The following is a 19280-nucleotide window of genomic DNA, read 5'->3' on the forward strand; positions in this document are numbered from 1 at the left end:
GTATAGCTTTCAGCAAATAAACCTGGGAGCAGCCGGCAGTATCACAGCTGTGATGTTACCACTGTGCCCTCCTGCCACCCAGTGGTGTCCATGAAGGAGGAAGGTGACAGCAAACATATGGGAGTTTCCTTGAGCCCTCTCCCTGTCTCCAGCCACCTTCAGCTGGAGGGTGTCCTGAGCCAGCCATGATTTTCTGATTTTCACCCTTCAGTAGATCCCTCCTCTCTGTACTTGTCAAAATCTCTCAACTGCAGTGCAAGCAAACCTCCAGAAGCACCATCCCTTATCAGGCAGCTGCTGCACCCCAGCACTGGGAGCTGCCTGCTTTAGGACGGGTTAGATCTGGCTTCTACCGTCACCTCATACACTGGAGGAGCTGGTGGCTCCATCCCTCTCCAATCTCTCCAGGACTGTCCCGAGTTTGCAGACCCCAGCTGTACCTTCTCTGTCTGGAGGTACCAGTACTGATCAGACATGAAGGGTTCTTCCCACCAGAGTTTCCCAGGGACTCTATGGCCATGTGATGCTTCCTGGCAGGGCTCAGCTGTTCCTGCTGCCCCATGTGCCACTGCACCACCCTGGTGCATCCCAGGGGGCAGGATCAGCCCCCTCATGGTCTTTGCTGCCATGCTGATTGCTCCTACAGCCAGCTCCCACATCACATCCCTCCTGGGATGAGCAGGATATCCACCACAGAGCAGAGGCATACTGCTATCCCATAGGCTGGCCCAGACCTCCGAGGTTTTCCCACCGGTGTTGTACTTTCCACTGCTTTTAAAAATAAAATCCCAGTAATAAAAAGTCCAGCTAATTTTATCCCCAGCCTGTTTTTCCCAGGCTGCTGCAGGATGAAGTTCACTGTGCAGCACCAAGAGTGCTCATGCATCCAGGGTGTCTGGGGGCATTGGAGGGGAGGATATCAAGCCCCAGCGGCTGGTTGGTTGCCCATGGAAGGCCTCTTTCCTCTTTGCCTTGCTGGAGAGCCAGGAATGAGAGGGGAACTTTGGTGTGGTGAGAGCAGGGCCACAGTGCAAACAAAGCCATGGTGTGACAGGACCACAGTGTGAGCAAGGATACACGTGACCATGGGCAGTGTGACTCAGGAGCATGATGTGAACACAGATACAGGATGAGCATGTACATGGCACGACCACAGTCACAGTGTCTGCACAGATACCATGTGTACGTCCACGAGACAGCCTGGCACATCATGTGCATCTACAGGCACAGCTGTGCCCCTGTGCTCATGCCCTTATGTGTGTCTGAGGCAGAGGATTTCTCTAGTAGTGCCTGAATACCTGGGCATCTCCCAGAGCACTGCCATGGATACTGGCACAGCAGCGTCTGTGGCAGTGTTCCCCCATCCATCTCTCATTGGAGGGAGTCATTAGCATGCAGGCAGTCATTAGCTCACAGGCAGTGCTGGAGCACCCAGCAGCTGTTGAGCTGTGGCAGTGGCCAGCCAAGGAGGCTGTCACAGCCTGACACTGGGACACCCCAGGAACAGGAAAGCCGTTTCTTAGCCCTGCAGCTGGTCTGGCAGCTGGAAGGGTGGGCAGAAGTTCCCTGGCCCTGAGGGCATTACCCTGGTGCCTCCAGCCAGCAGCAACAGGGCAGGAGGGGCCCAGGGACCTTGAAGAAAGGATTTTCCTCCGCAGACCCACATCCCATGCTGAGGCTAGCACACCAGCATCCTGTGAGCAGGGAGAGCTGCCAATCCCCCAGAGAGGCAGGAGGAGGAAAAGCAGCTCATGCCCCCACTAAAATGGTGGAAATCCCTGGAAAAGCCACAGGAGTGGGAGATGGGCTCCAGCTCCCATTGTTCCTGGGACACGGTGCAGTCACAGTGGGAGCTCTGCCCCACCTCAGACCCTCTGGCACAGCTGCCCTGCAGAATGCACTCAGGTCATTCCTGGGGGTGTTGGATCCTCTGGGATGAGCTGCTCCAAGCCTCGCAGCCCCAACAACCCAATTAAGTTTTCAATACTTACCTTTTTTATAACCTCTTTGGTTTCATAATTCTGGGCTCCCTCTGGAGACAGGTGCTGCATGAGAAGCTGAGCAAAGTGAGTGAAGAAGGCTGAGGACCCTAAAGAGAAATAAACACCCTCTCCTAAAAGTATTGCTTACAAAAGCCGCTTTTGTGCAGTTTTTTTTTCTTTTTTTCCTCCTAATTCCTTGATTTTAGGAGGGCTAAGGAGATTTATGACTTTCTGGGAGCTGGCAGTGATGCAACAGTCTACTCATCCAAGGAAAATGTGAAAAATGGCTGGATTAGGAAAACCCACTTAGAATTTGGGACAGTGAAGTAGGACAGGAGCTGACAAGTGCAGGTGTCCAGGCAGTGGGACACTGGGTGAAGCTGCTCCTGGAGACCTCACCAAGAACCTCCCCAGAATCAGCCACTTGCCTCCAAGCTGTCAGGGATGCAGGGGTGCCAGGGATGCTGCTGGGGTGCTGGGTCCCTCTAACCCAATGGTTGACAAGCCTGGCAGCCTGGCATGGAGAAACAGCTGCAGGCACTCACCAGCCACCAGTGAGAATGCACTGGCACCGATGCACCGATGCAGGAGCATCAGCACCAGGATGTCTCTCACAAACCCAAATAATTTCTTTCCTAAGCCATCAATATTAAATATTTATGATGGAGTTGTTAGATTATTTGGTTATTAACTTCTTGGCTGAACCAGCTGAGGCCTTTCTAAGCTGGTCAGGGCACAACCTTCACAGGGGATGGACACTGGACTCAGGGTCTGGGGCGCCTCCCAGCCTGGCACAGTGGCTTGATCCACCCGTGGGACAAGGTCTTGCCCACAAAGTGGTTCAGCCTGAGGACTAATGAAGGTTTCAGAAGATTTGAACAGCTAATGGAGATTTTGGAAGGAACCCAAAGAACTGGATGCTTTCTGCCTAGCAGAACTCATGCCTCCAGAATAAAAAAAGGGAAGTGCTTAAAATGCCCAGCTGTGGGCACAAAGACATGGATGTGGCTGTGATATTTGCCCATGGCAGCTGCAGGATGCCCAAGGCTAGTGGTGCAGGCAGCCCTGCCTGCCCTCAAGTTCTTGACAGGAAGATGCCATAATTTCGATAATAAAAACTGGATTTTTTTTTACCCCCAAGGAAAAGGTCCAGGGGACATCTCTACTGCCATCATATCCCTACTGCCATCATATCCCTACCTGAAGTCTTCTTGGGCTTGTAGACACTCACAGATGCCCTTCATGGGCAGGAGTTGTTTTCAGTAGCCCAAATAAACCAAACTTGCCTGCCTGGACCTGAGGATGGGTAGTCCCTGGCTGCCCATGGCACATTTGTGGGTTCTCTTAGATCCAAAGCAGGGAAGCTTTGGGGGTAAAAGGAGGGCACATGGACTTGCTACTACTCCCTGTGCTGTCCCCTGGATCATGTCTCCCCTGCCCCATGTCCAGGGGGCCAGACAGCAAGACAGGAGAGTAAAGTGCTGGGCTGTTTGTGTTTGTGCCTACAGAATAGTCCAGGCTTTCTGCTTTGGGGATGTGCTGGTCCATGGAGAAGAGCCACAAAGATGATTAGAGGGATGAAGCATTTCTCCTGAGGAAAGGTTGCATAAGTCAGGCTTATTTCAGTCTGGAGAAGGCTCCAGGGTGACCTTAGAGCCTCTTCTCATGCCTAAGGAGGCTCCAAGAAAGCAGGACAGGGGCTTTGTACAAGGGTCTGGACAAGTCACAGCACAAAGGGGAATGGCCTCAATGGTTAGAGAGTATATGAGGGAGAAATTCTTCCCTGTGAGGGTAGTGAGGCCCTGGCACAGGTTATCCAGAGAAACTGTGGTTGTCCCAACCTGGTAGTGCTCAAGGCCAGGCTGGATAGGTCTTGGAGCAACCTGGTCTAGTGGAAGATATCCCTGCCCATGGCAAGATGCGGAACAAGATGGTCTTTGAAGATCCCTTCCAACCCAAAGTTGCCTGGGATTCCGATTCTCTGATTCAATGGTCCATGTGCCCAGCTCTCATCTACAGCTGAGGCAGGGTAGGCAAAGGGTGTTTTTACATGGGTGGATTTTGATGGCTCCCTGGAATGTGACAGCAGCCCAGACCTAGTGCAGGCTCTCTCCAGCTGCCTGTTCCCACCCTAAGCATGATCGCATCTCCCAGGAGGAGCAACCAGAGATGTTCCAATGGCACAGCAGGAGGGTGGGGCCACCTGTAGCCACTGTCTGCACCCACTGCCACATGGGTGTGTGTACCACAAAGGGACACTTTGGGTCTAAGGGAACCCACACAATGCATGTGGTCCTCCAGGGCGCTGGCAAAGACTTCAGCCCCTGCTCTGCTCCCTGACAGCTGCTTTTCCTAGGCTGGGGATCTGCCATGTGCTGCTGTCTCTTCGTGTAACTTGGGGGAGTTTAAGTCCCTGTGGTACGCAGCTGCAGAGCAAAGCGGGGATTCTGGGAGCCTGGCTCTCCTGGAGGGAGCATCTGCCTTCAATCAGCTGTACCTTGGAACAGAGTGGGAGAGCTGTGCAGTCAGAGGTGAGCGCTCACGCCAGGCTGGGATCACAGCCACAGCACGTCACTGGCCCCAGCAGAGATCCGACGGGATGCTGAAGCAGAGCGTGGATGTTGCAACTGAGCCCCTCAGGATGGGAAGTGCCCTCCAGAAATGAGCCATGCTGGTGAGTAGAGGCTTAGCCTCCACCCTACCCTGCAGCGGGCAGGGCAGACCCTTCTCCATTCCACCTGGGAGAGGGCCTTTGTTCACAGTGCTGCAAACGTCAGCCACAGGCAGGGAGGGGGAACAGGGGGCACTGGGTAGCACCAGGTGACGCTCCTAAGACAGGAGGCAGTTTATCCCTGCCAGGAAGAGAACAGTGCTGGCATTCTGGAACCTGAGATAGAAGCAAGAGCCCAGCACACCGGCAGGGCTGCAGCAACACAGCATGGGGATGATCTGGAATGGGAGAACACTAAGTGAGGGATCACAGCGATGACCAGCACCCACTTGCAGGTCTGAGATACAACAGGCACCTCCTTAGTCCAGTCAGCCCTGCATGGCCCAGCTCCCCATCCCAATGAGAACCATCCCCAGGACCCAGGGTCTTCTTCAGGACATCACATCCCTGGTGATTTCCAGGGAGTTGCACTGAGCTGCAGGGCCAGGGCAGCAGAGACTGTGGTGGCCCAGCAGTGCTGACCGTATGGCAGGGAAGAAAAGCAAAAAAGACAGAACATTCAGGTCAGGGGCCCAAGATGTAGCTGTTCCTTCTGGCATGTGGTATAATTGCTCTGCTGGGACAGCAGCACTTCTCACCTAGAGCCTAGGCTCAGAGGACATGTAAAGAACACATAGCTGCGCAGAAGAAAAATAGGTACAAATAGGTAAACCTGGGTGACTGGATCCTTCCTAAACTTCATGGCTAAGGACACAGATGAGACCCCGCATCCCAGGTACACCTCCACTGGTGTACTCGTGGACTGAGCTCAGGAGACAGCTCACTTTGCTCCAAGCACTGGCAGTGGGGACGCCCCATGCAATGTCACGCTGGCACCCACCCTAAATGCCCAGGGACAAGCATGTTGACCCCATGGTGCTGCACCTGCATGTGACAACCTCCAGTGTGGAGGGCTGTGGGGAGGTGAGGTGGGTTGGCAGGAGCTGTCCTGGCTGGGGACAGCAGATCCCTGCTCCAGCTGTTCCCAATGTAACCAGTTTCACACAGTGGGTTCCAGCAGCTGTTAAGAGTCCTGGAGGCACCACAGATCTATGCAAACCCAGTTCCAGCAGAAAAAAGCCTGAAGAGAATGGAAGGTGTTCACCCACGTGTCCCAGCATTGACATCAGGTACAGACCTGGCCCCGAATGCAGGTCTCATGGCTCCTGAGACAGCCCCACAGTAAAGGGTGCCAAAGTGGACACAGCCCAAACCCACAGGCAAGGGTCAGGCCCATCAGGGACCTAGAAACTCTGTGGCCAGGTCAGGGTGACAGCTTGAGGTGAGCCCTGCAGTTCCCAGGGGAAACCTCGTCCCAGAGCACTGTGGCACTCCCAGGGCTACCCCGCAATCTGGGGCAATCTCACAGTGCTGCTGGCCAGGGCTAGGACAAACCCCCTAGGCTGGGGGAGAAAGAGCTGCCCTGGCTCTGCATGGAGCAGCCTGGAGTGGGAACCATGACTCTATTTTTCCTTTGGAAGCCCTCATGACCTCCACACCCAAACAAAGGCATAAAATGGAAACCAAGGGAAATTACCAACGCTCTTCCCGCCCCAGCTGGAACTAGCAGCTGCCCTAAGCAGCACCATGGCAGAGATCCCTCTGCCAGCACTGGGGTCTCTCTCTTGGCTCTGCTCCCCGCAGGGGAAGCTCAGCCTCTGCAGGATGCAGGGTTCACCCCACAGCCTGGGAAAGGAGGGTGCCCCAATCAGTGCAGAGCCTCATGCTTACCCCACGTGAGTTGCCACGTCAGCACAGGGCAGAGGGACATGTGCCACACATACCATGCCACTGAGGTTCCCTGTGGCTGACCCTATGGGAAGGAGTCACTGCAGAGCACCAGTCACTGTTGCCACCACTGTGGGCAGCTCTGAGAAAGGGTACTTAAAAGCAATAAGAGGTTGAGAATTGCACCAGCACTGCCTGAGCAGTGTGAGCCCCAAGCACAGCTTCTAGAGTAGACATATGAGGCTACAGCACTTAAGGGGGACAGGTGGCTTTAAGACCCTGCCCCACAGCAGGTGAGAGGGGATCCCCAGTCCCTAGGAAGCCCAGAGGGAAAGGACAGGGAAACATGTCCAGGTGCAGAGACCCCTGGGCTCTTTGCTCACCAGATTGCAGTTTCAGCTCCCCCTGCATTCTAACAGACAGGACAGCCAGGGACTTCAGGGCTGGCAACAGTAGATGGGCTGATTTAGGGAGAGGATAGAAGGATAAATTAAATAGGTGACCCCACTTTATTAGCCTCATAAAAAGGGTCAGTTCTAATTAAACCTCAGGCAAAACAGGCACTGGACACCAGAGGAGGCATCACAAAAAGGATAACAGGCACTGATGCCCAGGGGACAACTAACACTGAACTCCTGCAGACAGGGGACACGACTGCTCCTCTTCCACCATCTCTCTGGCACTCTGCTGATCCCCACTCCAGCTGCAGGCACAAGGGCAGAGCAGGAATTCAAGTCTTGCAGTGAGCTTTAGCTCAGGATCAATCTCAAAGAGAACAGCTGGAAGGGACAGAGAGTCCTGACAGATAAAAAAAGGAGTGAGAACAGAATTGCCCGCCATGTGTCAGCTCAGGACAGAGCCAGCACCTTCTGCCCACCTCAGCTCTGCACCACAGCATCGTGCCTGGAGAGTCAGAGCATGAAAACAACCCCAGAGTGAAAGGTCCTGGCCTTGGGGATACAGAGGGCCAGGCTGTGCTACATGGGATCTTCAGTGACAGCACCATGGATGCCAAATACCAAACCACAGTCAAATGTCATTCAGCTCAAGCATCATCAAGCTGGATGGGAAGCAGGAGGAGTCCTGAGATGTGCCATCTTAGACCACCATCACCACCACCCCTCAAGAGAGGGTGGTGCACTCCCTGCACAGGAGTGCAGCTCATAGTCAGGACGTCATCCCTGGCAGTAGCCTCCACAACTACATGAGGCAGAGACGTAATTTCTCCACGTGGAGTTGTGCACAGGAAGGAGCCTGTCAGCCTCTGCTCTGTCCCACACTCAAGTCAAATACAAAACCAAGTTTTAAAACCCCTCTGTGAGGTCAGGCTGATGTGAGCATCCTCAGGTGACAGAACATCACTTCCTTTACAGTCATCATGAAAAGAATCTAATCCTGGCAGACATCAGGAAGTATTTGCCAGGTCAAGACAAGTAAAGGGTGAGGTTTCTGTCTCAACTTGTTAACAGCCCAGAACAGCAGCTCAGAGGTGTAGGCTATCTTGGTAGGTTCTATGGCTCATTCCCTACAGGAGCCTGCAGTCATGTAAACAGCAACTATGGTATGACTACCACAAACACAACAGAGAGGTTGCCACAAGGACCACCAGATTGGGCACTACAGCGCTAGGACGGTGTCTCTGGCAGACAACATGGGCAGCAGAGAGGGGCCAGGCACGTCTCCTTGGATTTCCAATCTCGTCTTCCAACGGCAGGACAAGCAGGAGCCAGCAACCTCCAAGTGCCAGGTTTGTCTGGAGATGCTGGCTGGAGCATTGAAGATGCATCACTTTTTCCCAAGAGCACCCAATTTGCAGCCTAAGTCAGCAAGGGCACAGCAGCTCACCCCACACAGTTAGCACAGACAGCAGCCATGTCTCCCGCATGCTGGGGGTCACAGGGCTGGGGACAGCATCCCTACAGCCCATTTACAGAAAGGAAAGGAGCAGCTTGAGAGCAGCATGGCTGCTAAGCCAACAGCAGGGCAGGGATGCTCCTCAAGAGAGGTCCCGGCTTCCTCCCACAGAAATGCCACCAGCAGTCACAGACCTTGAGACACGACACCTGGAGTGTGATGAGTTTGGGGCAAGAGTCCCTTGAAGCCCCCCGGGAAGTTTAGGAATGGGGCAGGGGAGGCATATGCTAGATGAAGGTGGAGTCCAGCTGGCTCATCTCATGGTTGTTGTGGGCACGAGCCTCAAAGAGCTGCTTGATCAGGGCAGATTTCTCCTGCTCCAACTGGGTGATGTGCTCGCTCTTATCAGTCACCTCCTGCACAAGATAGGGTAGGAAAAGACTGGTTAGAGGAGGAGAATGCTGGCAACTGGCTTGCTGCAGGTAAAATTTCATAGAACCACACAACCACAGGCTTTGGGTAGGTTTGGGTAGGAGAAAATTAAAGCCGATCTCATCCCAGCCCCTAACCATGGGCAGGAACACCTTCCACTAGACCAAGTTGCTTCAAGACCTGTCCAACCTTTTCTTGAACACTTCCAGGAATGGAGCAGCTTCTCTGGGCACCCTGAGCCAGGGCCTCACCACCCTCCCAGGGAACAATTTCTTCCCAGTATTCTATCTCACCCTGCCCTCTAGCAGTGGGAAGCCGTTTCCCCTTGTCCTGTCCTCCAGGCCCTTGTCCAAAGTTCCTCACCAGCTCTCATAGTGCCCATAAAGTGCCCTTTAGGCACTGGAAGGGGCTGTAAGGTCTCCCTGGAGCCTTCTCTTCTCCAGGTAAACACCCCCAGCTGTCCCAGCCCGGCTCCAGAGCAGAGGGACTCAAGCCCCCAGGGCATCTTTGCGGCCATGTGCTGGGACAGAAACTGCAGCAGCAAGCCTGGCCCTGGCAGTCCATCTCTTCCCTGCAGCCCCCAGATGCAGCTTGTCCACTCTCTTGTTACAGCCATTTGTCACAGTCTTTTCCCTCTGTCAAGAATGCCCCATCCTTGCCACTGACTCACCCAGCAAACAGCTGGAGACAGCTGGGCACAGCTGTGTGCCAGAGGGTCTCCACGTGCAGTCCACATACCCTTCTCTGGGATGACAAAGTCTGGCCAGGCTGAAGGAACACTTCCCACTGCCTGGCATTCCTTGCCCAGCCCAGCCCATGCCCTTCCTTTTCCAACACCCCCAAGGGCATTTCTTCCACCCCTACCTCCGCTCACCTTGGTGAGAAGCCGATTCTGCTCCTTCAGCATGTTGATGACTTGCTGGGAGCCTGTGGAGGCTGGGGATGTCACAGGGACCAGCCTGCTAAGGGCTGAGGAGGGGTTTGCTGTCTGTAGAGAAGATGAAGGGATGAGACACTGAGCCTCCCACCCTGTGGCTCTTCCCAGCCATTTTTCAAGGCAAGATGTTTCTATGGCACACAAAGAACTGAGAGAAGCCCAGCACAGGCCATCACAGGGTCTCCAGCCCACCAGGCAGAATGGGGAAGCATTTCTGCCAGTGTGCCTGGTTCCTGCCCACCAGGACAGTCTGCTCTGGAGTGGCTGACTCAGCACCTCAGCAGGTTGTGCTCCTTATTCCCTTGACAATGGGTGTACCTTTTTTGGGGATCTCCTTTAGTCCCCTGAATGCCTTAAGTGTCCTCCAGCCCACCTCAGGACCAGCAGTGCTTTCCTCTTGGCTGTTCCCTGTCACCTTTCCAGAGCTGGGGGAAACTCTGGTAGCTCTAATGTCAACCCAGCCACCAACATGGAGGGGGCAGGATGGGTCCTAAGATCACACAAACAATCTCAAGCTGCTGATGTGCTGTTCTCACCTTGCCAGCAGTGGAAAGAAGGTCACTCAGGCAGCTGTTCACCTCCTGCAGCTTGGGGACCAGGCGCCCCAGGTGGCTCTGGCCACCTTCAGGGAAATCCTGCAGGATGGGGAAGAAAAAGAAGCTAGAGGTTACCATGGGGCCAGCTCCAGGTCCAGCCACCTCCCAGCCCTGTTCTCCAAACTCACAAGCAGCTAAAAGAAGCCCCAGACTTACAGCACTGGTTCTCTTCTTCCCCAGGAGCCGCTGGTGCTCCTGCATGAGCTGGATGCGCTGGTGGTACCACTCCCGAGCCCGGTCTATAAGCTCCAGGCCCTGCAACAGGAAGTCCTTCTCCTTTTCCAGCTCCTTCATGTGTTTCAGCTGCAAGATAGAGCACAGGGATGTCACTCGCTCCCCACCAAGGCTTTGTCAAGTCCCAAAAGTTGGTTTCTTCATGAGGTGTGGGGGAATGTGGACATAGGCAAGGGTCTCAGCCACTTTCCACAAAAAAAGAGAAGCATGGAGATGACTGCTGCCTGATGCTGCTTTAGAAGATTTTTGGAAGAAAAGGTCTCCAGTTTGGGAGAACCAAACTGTGTGAAGGACGCTTGGGTCAACTCTACCCTCCTGCTCACCATTGTAGGTGCAGGTTTCTTCACCTATTTACCCAGGGAGGCAGCAGGAGCAGCGCCCGCAGCTGCCCCCAGCTCCCTTTGGGGTGTGAGTGTCAGCCCCAGAACAGATACACTTGGATTTTGGTGAGCACTGAAGAGTCTAGCTCACTGTGCAGGATGGAAGTCAGGGAAAAACTGCAGTCCTGTTACCCCAGTTTGCCCCATCCCTGGAGGTGCACAAAGTTGAGCAGAACATAGCACACCACACCTCTCTGCAGAGGATCTCTGCCAGTTGCTCAGGTTTCAGCACCAGCATCAGCTGGAGAGCAGTGGAGGGCCTTGCTGTCCCTCGAGAGCTGCTACAAGGGTGCCTGGGGCTCATTCTCCCAGAGAAGCCCCTTGGAATATGTCAAGCAGGACCCAAGGCTCCTGCAGTCCTCACTCCACTGTCACCTTCTGCTCCTGCTGCCCCTTCGCACCATGCTGCCAGTAGCAATCAGAGAGGTGGAGAGGGGTGAGGGGACATCCCTGGGGAACAGAGCAACTGCTGCAGTGACCTGTTCATCACCCTCACCCTGTGAGTCCATGGCCCTTCTCCCCTTTTCAATACCAGGCTGCTCCCCCAGCTCCCAAGGGCATGGGGAACTTCCTGCCTCACTACCTCTACCTTCTTTGCCACAACACAGCCTGGGCTCCACAGTCTTTTCCAGGCACCAGAGACTTTGGTCACCTAGAAAATGCTGGATGCACTAGAACCTCCTTCTTTGGAGAGCATCAGGAGTGGTACAGCCCACAAGTGACCCTGAACAGAACCCTGTGAACAAGTGGCACCATACAAGGACCTTCTTCGGGCCAACAGCATTTCCATGTCCCCACTGCCAGCCCCAAAGCCTCCCCACATCCCATACACCCCATTACACTAGGGCTGCTCTTGCTCCTGCTGCTCCTGGAAATGCTTTTTGTAACACAACTCCCCCTGCACCCTTCTCCCATGGCCCAAAGGGATGCACCTAGAGGAAGAAGTGCAGAGCCTTGGTGCTGCTGCTGAGGGGCAGGAAGAAGGTGCTGTAAGTGGCAAGGACCCCCACCCAGCTGGGGGTGCAGCCCACTGCTGCCTGGCCTGCCCTCCTCCCACAGGACTTGCTGGCCAACACAGAGACTGGAGGAAGAGGGAGCATCCCACAGAGTAGAGGGATACTGCCAGCCCTGCCCAGTGTGGGACAGGCAGCATCTCACCAGGATGAGACACGTGGGGCAGGAGAAAGACAAAGCACTGGGCTTGGCTGGTGCTTGGTGGCCGGTAAAAGGGAGGGGACTGAGCTATGCCCTGGGCTGCCTACAAATGACATTGCTCCACCTCTCAGGGAAGGTCTCAACCCAGCCACCCTAGTGGCCATGGGGAAATCAGGCCAACAGATGATGGACTGGCTGGAAAAACACCAGCTGAGTGAGTGGGCACCGGATGAGATGGTGTAAAGGGTCCTGGGGCTGTAGCACGGCCTCCACAGCTCTGCTCCCTGCTCAGGAGGAACCAGTCCTGGTGGACTTCAGGATGCACACCAGTGCTCCTATGCCCCATGGGCTTTAGGCACATTAGTCTAGTGACAGAGCTCCTTGTCCCTTGGGAGCCCAGCATTGGGGCAGGGAGGGGTAAGGGAGGTGACAGTGCAAAGATTCAGTCCTTGCTGGACTCAAATCTGTTACAGCTGTCTCTGTAGGACTGGAAACGGCACCAGCACCCAAAGGCTGTGCTCAGGGTGTCAGGGAAGGCTGAGACACCTCTTCTCTGGAGTAAGAAGCACAGAAAGGCAGTGCAGCACTTGGCAACATATAGGGAGAGAGGGAAGGAGGGGACATCCCTCCCACTGCCCACACAACAACTTGGGGGAATAGAAACCAGAGCAACACAAGCCCAGAGCTGGGGACAGACGTGGTGGTCACCACCCCCCTCACAAAGCACCCTGAGCTTGGGACCTTGAGCTGTACTCCAGCCCAGAGCTGCACACACAGGGAAGAGCCTTGACAGGGAAGCAGAGACGTTCCTCTCTCCAAAACCCCAAGAAGAGCCCTCAATCCCAGACATAGAGCTACATTTATCACTCCTTATCACCATCTTTCAGCAGAGGCCCTTCACACGGCTGCAAGCCTAGCAAACTACTTGCACAAACATCCTCTCCCCTGGCTGGCATCGGGGCAAATTGTGTCCCCCAAGGCCAGCAATGGGTTGGGCACCACTGGTCAGGCCTGCTGAGCTGCAGGAGCAGGGTGACACCAGGGTGCAAGAAGTGAAAGTGCAGTGGTGACAGTGCCACCAAGTACTTATCCTGCAGGCTTGGTCTTGGCTCTCTGCCCAGGAGAATTTAGCTTGAGCCTGTGGGCAATATGTCCAAGGCAGCTACTCCACTCCACCTGGGAGCAATGAGATCCCTTCACCTAGGCAATTTGATCCAAACCTCTTCACTCAGTGGGGGTGATCCCTCCACCCCAGGCTGCATGGATAAATTCAATGTAGACTTCTCTGCTTGGCTACCAGAATGTCTGTCAGAAGCCAAGAGGACCTGCAAGTTTGAGCCTCGATCTACATGGAACACCTAGGAGGGGACACAGTCTGGCCCCACTTCTTGCCAGCACAAAGCATACCTGACCCTCGCTGGGGTGCTCTAAAGGCCCAGAGATCCATCTGTTCCCACACCTCCACCTTTGTCTTCCTCTTCCTAAGACTTTCATCATGGGGAAGGCAGCCAGCACACTGGCTTCATGGGCTGACCCCACTCTCAGGGAAGGCATCCACCTCCTCCATGTCTGGCATGATTTAGGACAGAAAGTACCTTGAAAATAATGGCAGAATATCCACACACATCAAAAAGACCTTCATATCCAAAATATCAGGATTTGCCTGATGTCCCACAGCTCACACGTGCAGGGTGTGCAGAGAGGAAGCCAAAGCCTAGAGATGGTGTCAGCAGCGAGGGACCCCTGCAATCTGCCTCCCCCTTCATGGGAGCCCACAACACTCCCTTACCATGCTGAAGTCCACGCCATTGGTGATGGTGTGTCTCCGGTGTTCTGCACGGCCTCTCTGATGCCTCCGAGAGTCCCCAGCCCCTTGGTGGCCACTGTCTCCCTGGGACTGCCCAGCAGACTTTGCATCACCACCTGGAACAGAGGAAGTTGTGAGATCACAAGCTGCTTTCAAGAAAATCCTCCCTAGGGCCACTTCAGTGAGATGATCTGCACGGTTGTCTCGTAAGCCAAGAGACTGAGCAAACCACCAGCCTGAGTACCTGCTCCTGTTTCTGTCCAGGCAGCACAGGCAACAGAATAACTGACTCAGCTGTGCCAGGCTGCCAACAGACCTCAATGACATCTTCTGCAGAGATCAAGCAGCTTCCAAACAAAGCTGATCCAGTCCCAGCCGAGGCAACTAAACCATTAGTGATACTGCCTGCCTTCACGTGTCCTTATGGGACACCTGGCTTCCATTCAGGTGAACAGCTCTGCCAGGAAACCAACTTCTCCTCAAGGCAGCTCCTGCTTGGTGATGGACTTGGCCATGTGGATATCCAGCCCAGACACTATGTCTATGATGTAACCATGAAATAAATCAGGCTGTATGTTTTCCAAAATTTTATTAAAACCCCAACATCCTATCTTGCAAAAGACTAATCTACTACAAATACATCGCGCTGATGCAAATCCACGCATAACCTATTTTTGAAGATTAAGCTCATAGTGGCAGGTTCCAGGCTGGATCAGGCATCTCCTGCCCATCAGCCAGGGCAGGAATTCCTTGGGCACCTCCAGTGAAGTCTGTACAAGCCCCATGCTGCCTGCCCTCACCAGAAACCCAGCCCTGCAGTCACAGCTGAGCCAGCTCCAATCCGCTGCTAGCCAAGCTGGTAGAACAGCACCCTGACACCCCACCGTCCCAAACCACAGTGTCAGGACAGCCAGGAGTGCAGCCAGCACATCCCCAGGCAAGTCTGGGCAGCAGCCTGTTGCCCCTCCCTTCCTGCCCCAGTCCCCAGCCAAGTGCCCAGCACACCCTGTCTCGTACCACCCCCTCAGCTCTACAGCTCGCCTGCTCCCTGCATACCGGTTTCCTCAAGAGTTCCTTTCCCAACCTGGCTTTTCAAGAAGAGCAGCAGGGAGCCGGCAATTGATGGCAGGCAGCTGGGGGAAACACCCTCTTCCCAGGACAGCTCCCCATGTATCTGCCAGGCACCCCCACCCCTCGCACATCCTTCTACCAGAGCTGCCTGGCACAGGTCTGGCACATTTCTTCCCTCTGCTCCACAAGTTTCCTCAGCTGAGCACATGGACATGATGGAGGAAGAATATGAGGCAGCAGAGGACAGCCATGGGCACAGGAGCCACCCTCCATCTTGAAGGTACAAGATGTGGGAGCCCTGTACCAGGGCTGCCCGTGCTGCCACAGTCACACCGGTTCAGGGATAGGAGACAGGCTCAGGGGGCAGCAGGCTATGCAACACCTCAGTTTGTCACTTTGTGTCACTGGGGAAAGAAGCCACCATACTGTAGGAAAAGTCCTCCTTCTGGTCCATCACAGTATCTCACTCCATCTCCCAGCAAGTATTCTGGCACAGACAGGTCTCCAGCACATCAGTAAACACAAAGCATTTGTGAACACAAAGTCTTTGATATCACCCATCCATCTGCTTTGCCAGCTCCCTTTGGTTTTCATACACCCTTATCTATGTGGGAGGAACCCAGCAAGACTGGTGTGACCACACACATTGTCCTAGCATATCCTACTCGAAAAGCTGAGGAACAGCCCCAAAACCAATGATACTCTCAACAGTCAGAATCCCAAGGCAAAGCCAGAAGTACTTCTGATAGGAGCTGCAGGACAACACACGTTAAGTAAGTTTTTGCTGCAGTTAACTACAAGTGCTGGGTTGAGCTGAGCTGCGCCTGTGTTAAGCAGGTGCTCCTGGTCAACCAACTGAGCTCTGCACACTTGAGCTGACAAGGTAGTGGCTAAAACAGGACCCCTGCTAATGAGCTGAGATAGTTCTTCCGAGGGAAAGAACAGGATCAGATCACAAGAGGTAGAAGAGATCCTGACATGAGAAAGTGGACAGGCTCCTTCCTCCCTCTGAGACTCTCCCTGCCCAGGACAAGCAGACACCTCATGGCTGTTTTACACTTCTCCAAGGGCCCAGACAAGCCCTTACAAACCATCCCCTCCCTCCTGCTACTGCCAACATCTCTCCAGCTGCTAGAAGCCAAGTCACCCCTGCAGCAAGGGAAAGAACTGTGCTGGGGAGGAGCCAGTGCCCAGGGCCTGACACACGTCCTGGGCTCTTTCTGCCCTGTGCTTTGACTACTCCAGGTCCCAGCTCACAGGGGAACTACTGGGGTGAAGACCCCCAAGAGCAATGCACACTGCACCAGAGGTAGGGACATCATTATGGTGACTTCCCTGCCCTGTGACTTCTCCAATATCCATCTCATCATCCTTGTGTCCAGTGGGTGCTGTTGGCTCCCCAGGGACCATGGGGTGCCAAGCAGCAGCTCGCAGACTGCACCAGCACTGCTGGGCTGAGGAGAAGCTGAAAGCTGACTTAAGGAGGGACCTCAGAAGCACTTCTCTCCCCACACTAGCAGAAGTTAGTGTGGGAGAGGGGACAGAATTGTTGTCCCACTGGCTCACTGCACTCCTGCACATGCCAGGAGAACCAGCTGGCCCCAACCTCTGCCATTCTGCCATGAATCACATCCAAATCACCTCTGACACATGCAGATGCTCCTTACACCATAAAGCAGAGGTGGGGAGGCACCCTGTGAGTACTCTCTTCCCCTAAAACACAGGGAACATTTCATCTGACACACTGCAGCTTATGAGCACTGATACATCGTCTCACTGCTCTTGGTTGGGGTCTTACAGAAGCCACCACATGCAGCTCAGAACAGCCTCACACCCCAATTATATAATCTTAATGGAAACAAGTCTTCCTGGAGCCACAGGTGGCTCCCAGCAACCACCACACATCTCCACAGTAGGGATGGAGCCATATCCTGCCATGGCACCACCCAACTCCCTTGCAGCCAGCTGGGAACAGGTGGATACCTGTTCAAATGCACCCTGGGAAACCATCTGTGGAGGGGTGCACTGGGCAACTGTGCAGGATCTAGAGCTAGAAGAGATGGAGTAACAGAGTTGTACAGTTTTCTAAACTGCTGAATGAACCTGAAACTCAGCCCTCTTGCCAAAATACAGCCCTACAGTGTGGGATGGTGGCAGCAAGGGCTGAGGCACTAACCCTGCCTGCAGGTTCTGGACAGTTATGAAACATCACCCTGTAATGGAAAGATCCTCAGCAAGCAGAAAGCTTCTGCAGTCATCTGCCTGCTCCTTCCCAGGGCAGAGATTTCAATCTCCTGTCTATTCACCAAGCAGGATTTTTTTCAGGTTTTTCCAGATTTACACTCTTGATGATAGAAGAATTAGTCTGCTTAATAATATTCCCTTAGATGAAGCTCGAGTGACTAGTCTGGAAGCAAAATGGAAAGCAGAGAACCTCAGTCACAGTTAAAAGTTTCTTCTCCACTCAGCAGAAGGGATGGCAAAACCAGCTTGACCTTCCCAAGGTGGAGGAAGTCATTGCACTCAGGTGGTGCAATAACAAATACCAGGTCCTCACACAGACTTTGTCTCCTCTGATTTCAAAGCACTTCACAAATCTAGATAAAGAACTATTACCTACCCAGACAAGCCCAGAAGCATGGTTTCTTTATAATGTCTTCTACTGACTAGCAACAAATCTAGATGCCAGTGAAACAGCCTCTGCCATGCCAAGATCAGTGTACCGCCCTGGAGGGCTCTGGCAGAGCCAGCACAGTGAGCCCAGATCCCGAGGAAAGAGCAGAGTCCACAGGGATGTGCAGGTGAGCTCTGTAGACAGAGCCTGGGACAGCAGAGCACATTGCCCAGGTGCTGCTCTCCCACTTATTCATTGATAAATTATTTGTTATTGGCAGTAGTGCTGTGGAATGATCCAAATAAAAAAGCTAGATCAACTTTTGCATTTTTTTATTTGTCTAAACCATACATGATATCGTGAAGGAATCATTTCTGAGGGCTGGCCCAGCGCAGAGACCACCGAGCACACGGCCGCTCCGCAACGGCTCCGTGTCCGCAGCTTCACCCCAGCGAAGCTGCTCAGCTTTGGGGGTCCCCAGGGCCCAGCCGTTCTCCGAGACGCCCAGCTGTGCCACCCACCCCCGGGGTAGGTCAGGACAGACTCTACGCCAGGGGACAACCACGGACACATTATAGCAAAGCCCTTAGCTTGTCAGCGCTATAAATAGCCAGCGCACGGCGAGGGGAGCACAGTCCTGGGCGGGCAGCGGCGCTGGGATATTCGCACCGAGATGGGAATACAGCAAAGCCAAACCAAGACCAGCAGTATCTTCGGGGGAGTTTTACACCGGCGCTGCGGGGACCGCTGCCTCTGAGCACGGAGGAAGGCACGAGAGAGCGGGGCGAGCCGCGGGATCCCATCCCGACCTCCGAGAGTCAGCCCCCGGCCCCGGCGCTGCCATCACCCCCGAGAGCCCCAAGCCCCGAGTCCAGTCCCGCCACTCACCGCGGTCTCGGGGCTGGCCGTGCCCCGGTTCCCGCTGCCGGGTGCTCTTCCCCCGCCGCTCCTCGGAACAGCGAGGGCTCGGCGGCTTCTCCACGCTCCGCCGTCCGCCGCTGCCACCCTCCACCGTGAGCTCAGCCCCAGGCAGGGCCGCCCGCAGCCCCAAAACGAACCTCTCGAAGGTGAGGTACCCGCTGGCCGGCGCCGCCTGCCGCAACCCCTCCAGCACCCCGACGGGCAGCTCCTGGGCTTCCGTTCCCCGCCAGCGCGACTCGATCTCCCGTAGGTGCACGTAACCCCGTCGCCGGTCATCCAGGATATCGAAAAGAGTCCGCAGGCTCTGCAGGAAAACCCGGGGAAGACCCTCGGTACCGGCGAGGAGCGAGCGCTCACCACGCTCCGGCGCCATCGCCGCCGCTCCGAGCGTTACTACGCGGTCCGCCCCCCGGTGCCCATTGGTTGGCGGCGGGGAGTGCCGTGCTCCCATTGGCTAGCGTCGGGCAGGCGCTCCGGCCATTGGCTGAGAGGAAGCACGGCAATTTGAGTTGCACGCGGCGCCCGCCACGCCTTGGGCTCGCCCCTCTGGCGGGAGGAGCCCGACCCTCCCCTGCGGACGGGAGACCGCGACAAACACCAAACCCCTCCTCCTTCTTCCCCCGCTTTATGTACTGAGGATGACGTCGTGTGGTCCAGAATATCTCTTGGGTCCGTTGGGGTCATGTCCTGGCTGTGTATCCCCCCAACTCCTTACGCGCTCCTGTCCCCCTCCCTGGTGAGGTGGGGTGAGAAGAGGAAAAGACCGTGGGTCTGTACAAGCCCTACTCAGCAATAAGAAAAATATATCCATATTGTCAACGCTATATTTTGGTCCCCGTAGTTTCAGCACAAATCCAAA

General features: G+C 54.8%; 1 protein-coding gene across 1 annotated transcript; it reads right to left on the bottom strand.

Annotated features, from left to right (window-relative positions):
- Nucleotides 1–3712: 3712 nt before the first annotated feature.
- SAPCD2 (suppressor APC domain containing 2) lies at nt 3713–18902 on the bottom strand. The gene is given in 6 exon segments (XM_040083478.1): nt 3713–8690; nt 9581–9694; nt 10180–10278; nt 10396–10542; nt 13798–13931; nt 18389–18902. Coding segments are annotated over 6 exon segments (1137 nt in total). The 3' UTR covers nt 3713–8561.
- Between the last annotated feature and the right edge of the window lie 378 nt (nt 18903–19280).

Source organism: Hirundo rustica, chromosome 20 (assembly GCF_015227805.2).
Source record: "Hirundo rustica isolate bHirRus1 chromosome 20, bHirRus1.pri.v3, whole genome shotgun sequence".
Lineage (NCBI taxonomy): Eukaryota > Metazoa > Chordata > Aves > Passeriformes > Hirundinidae > Hirundo > Hirundo rustica.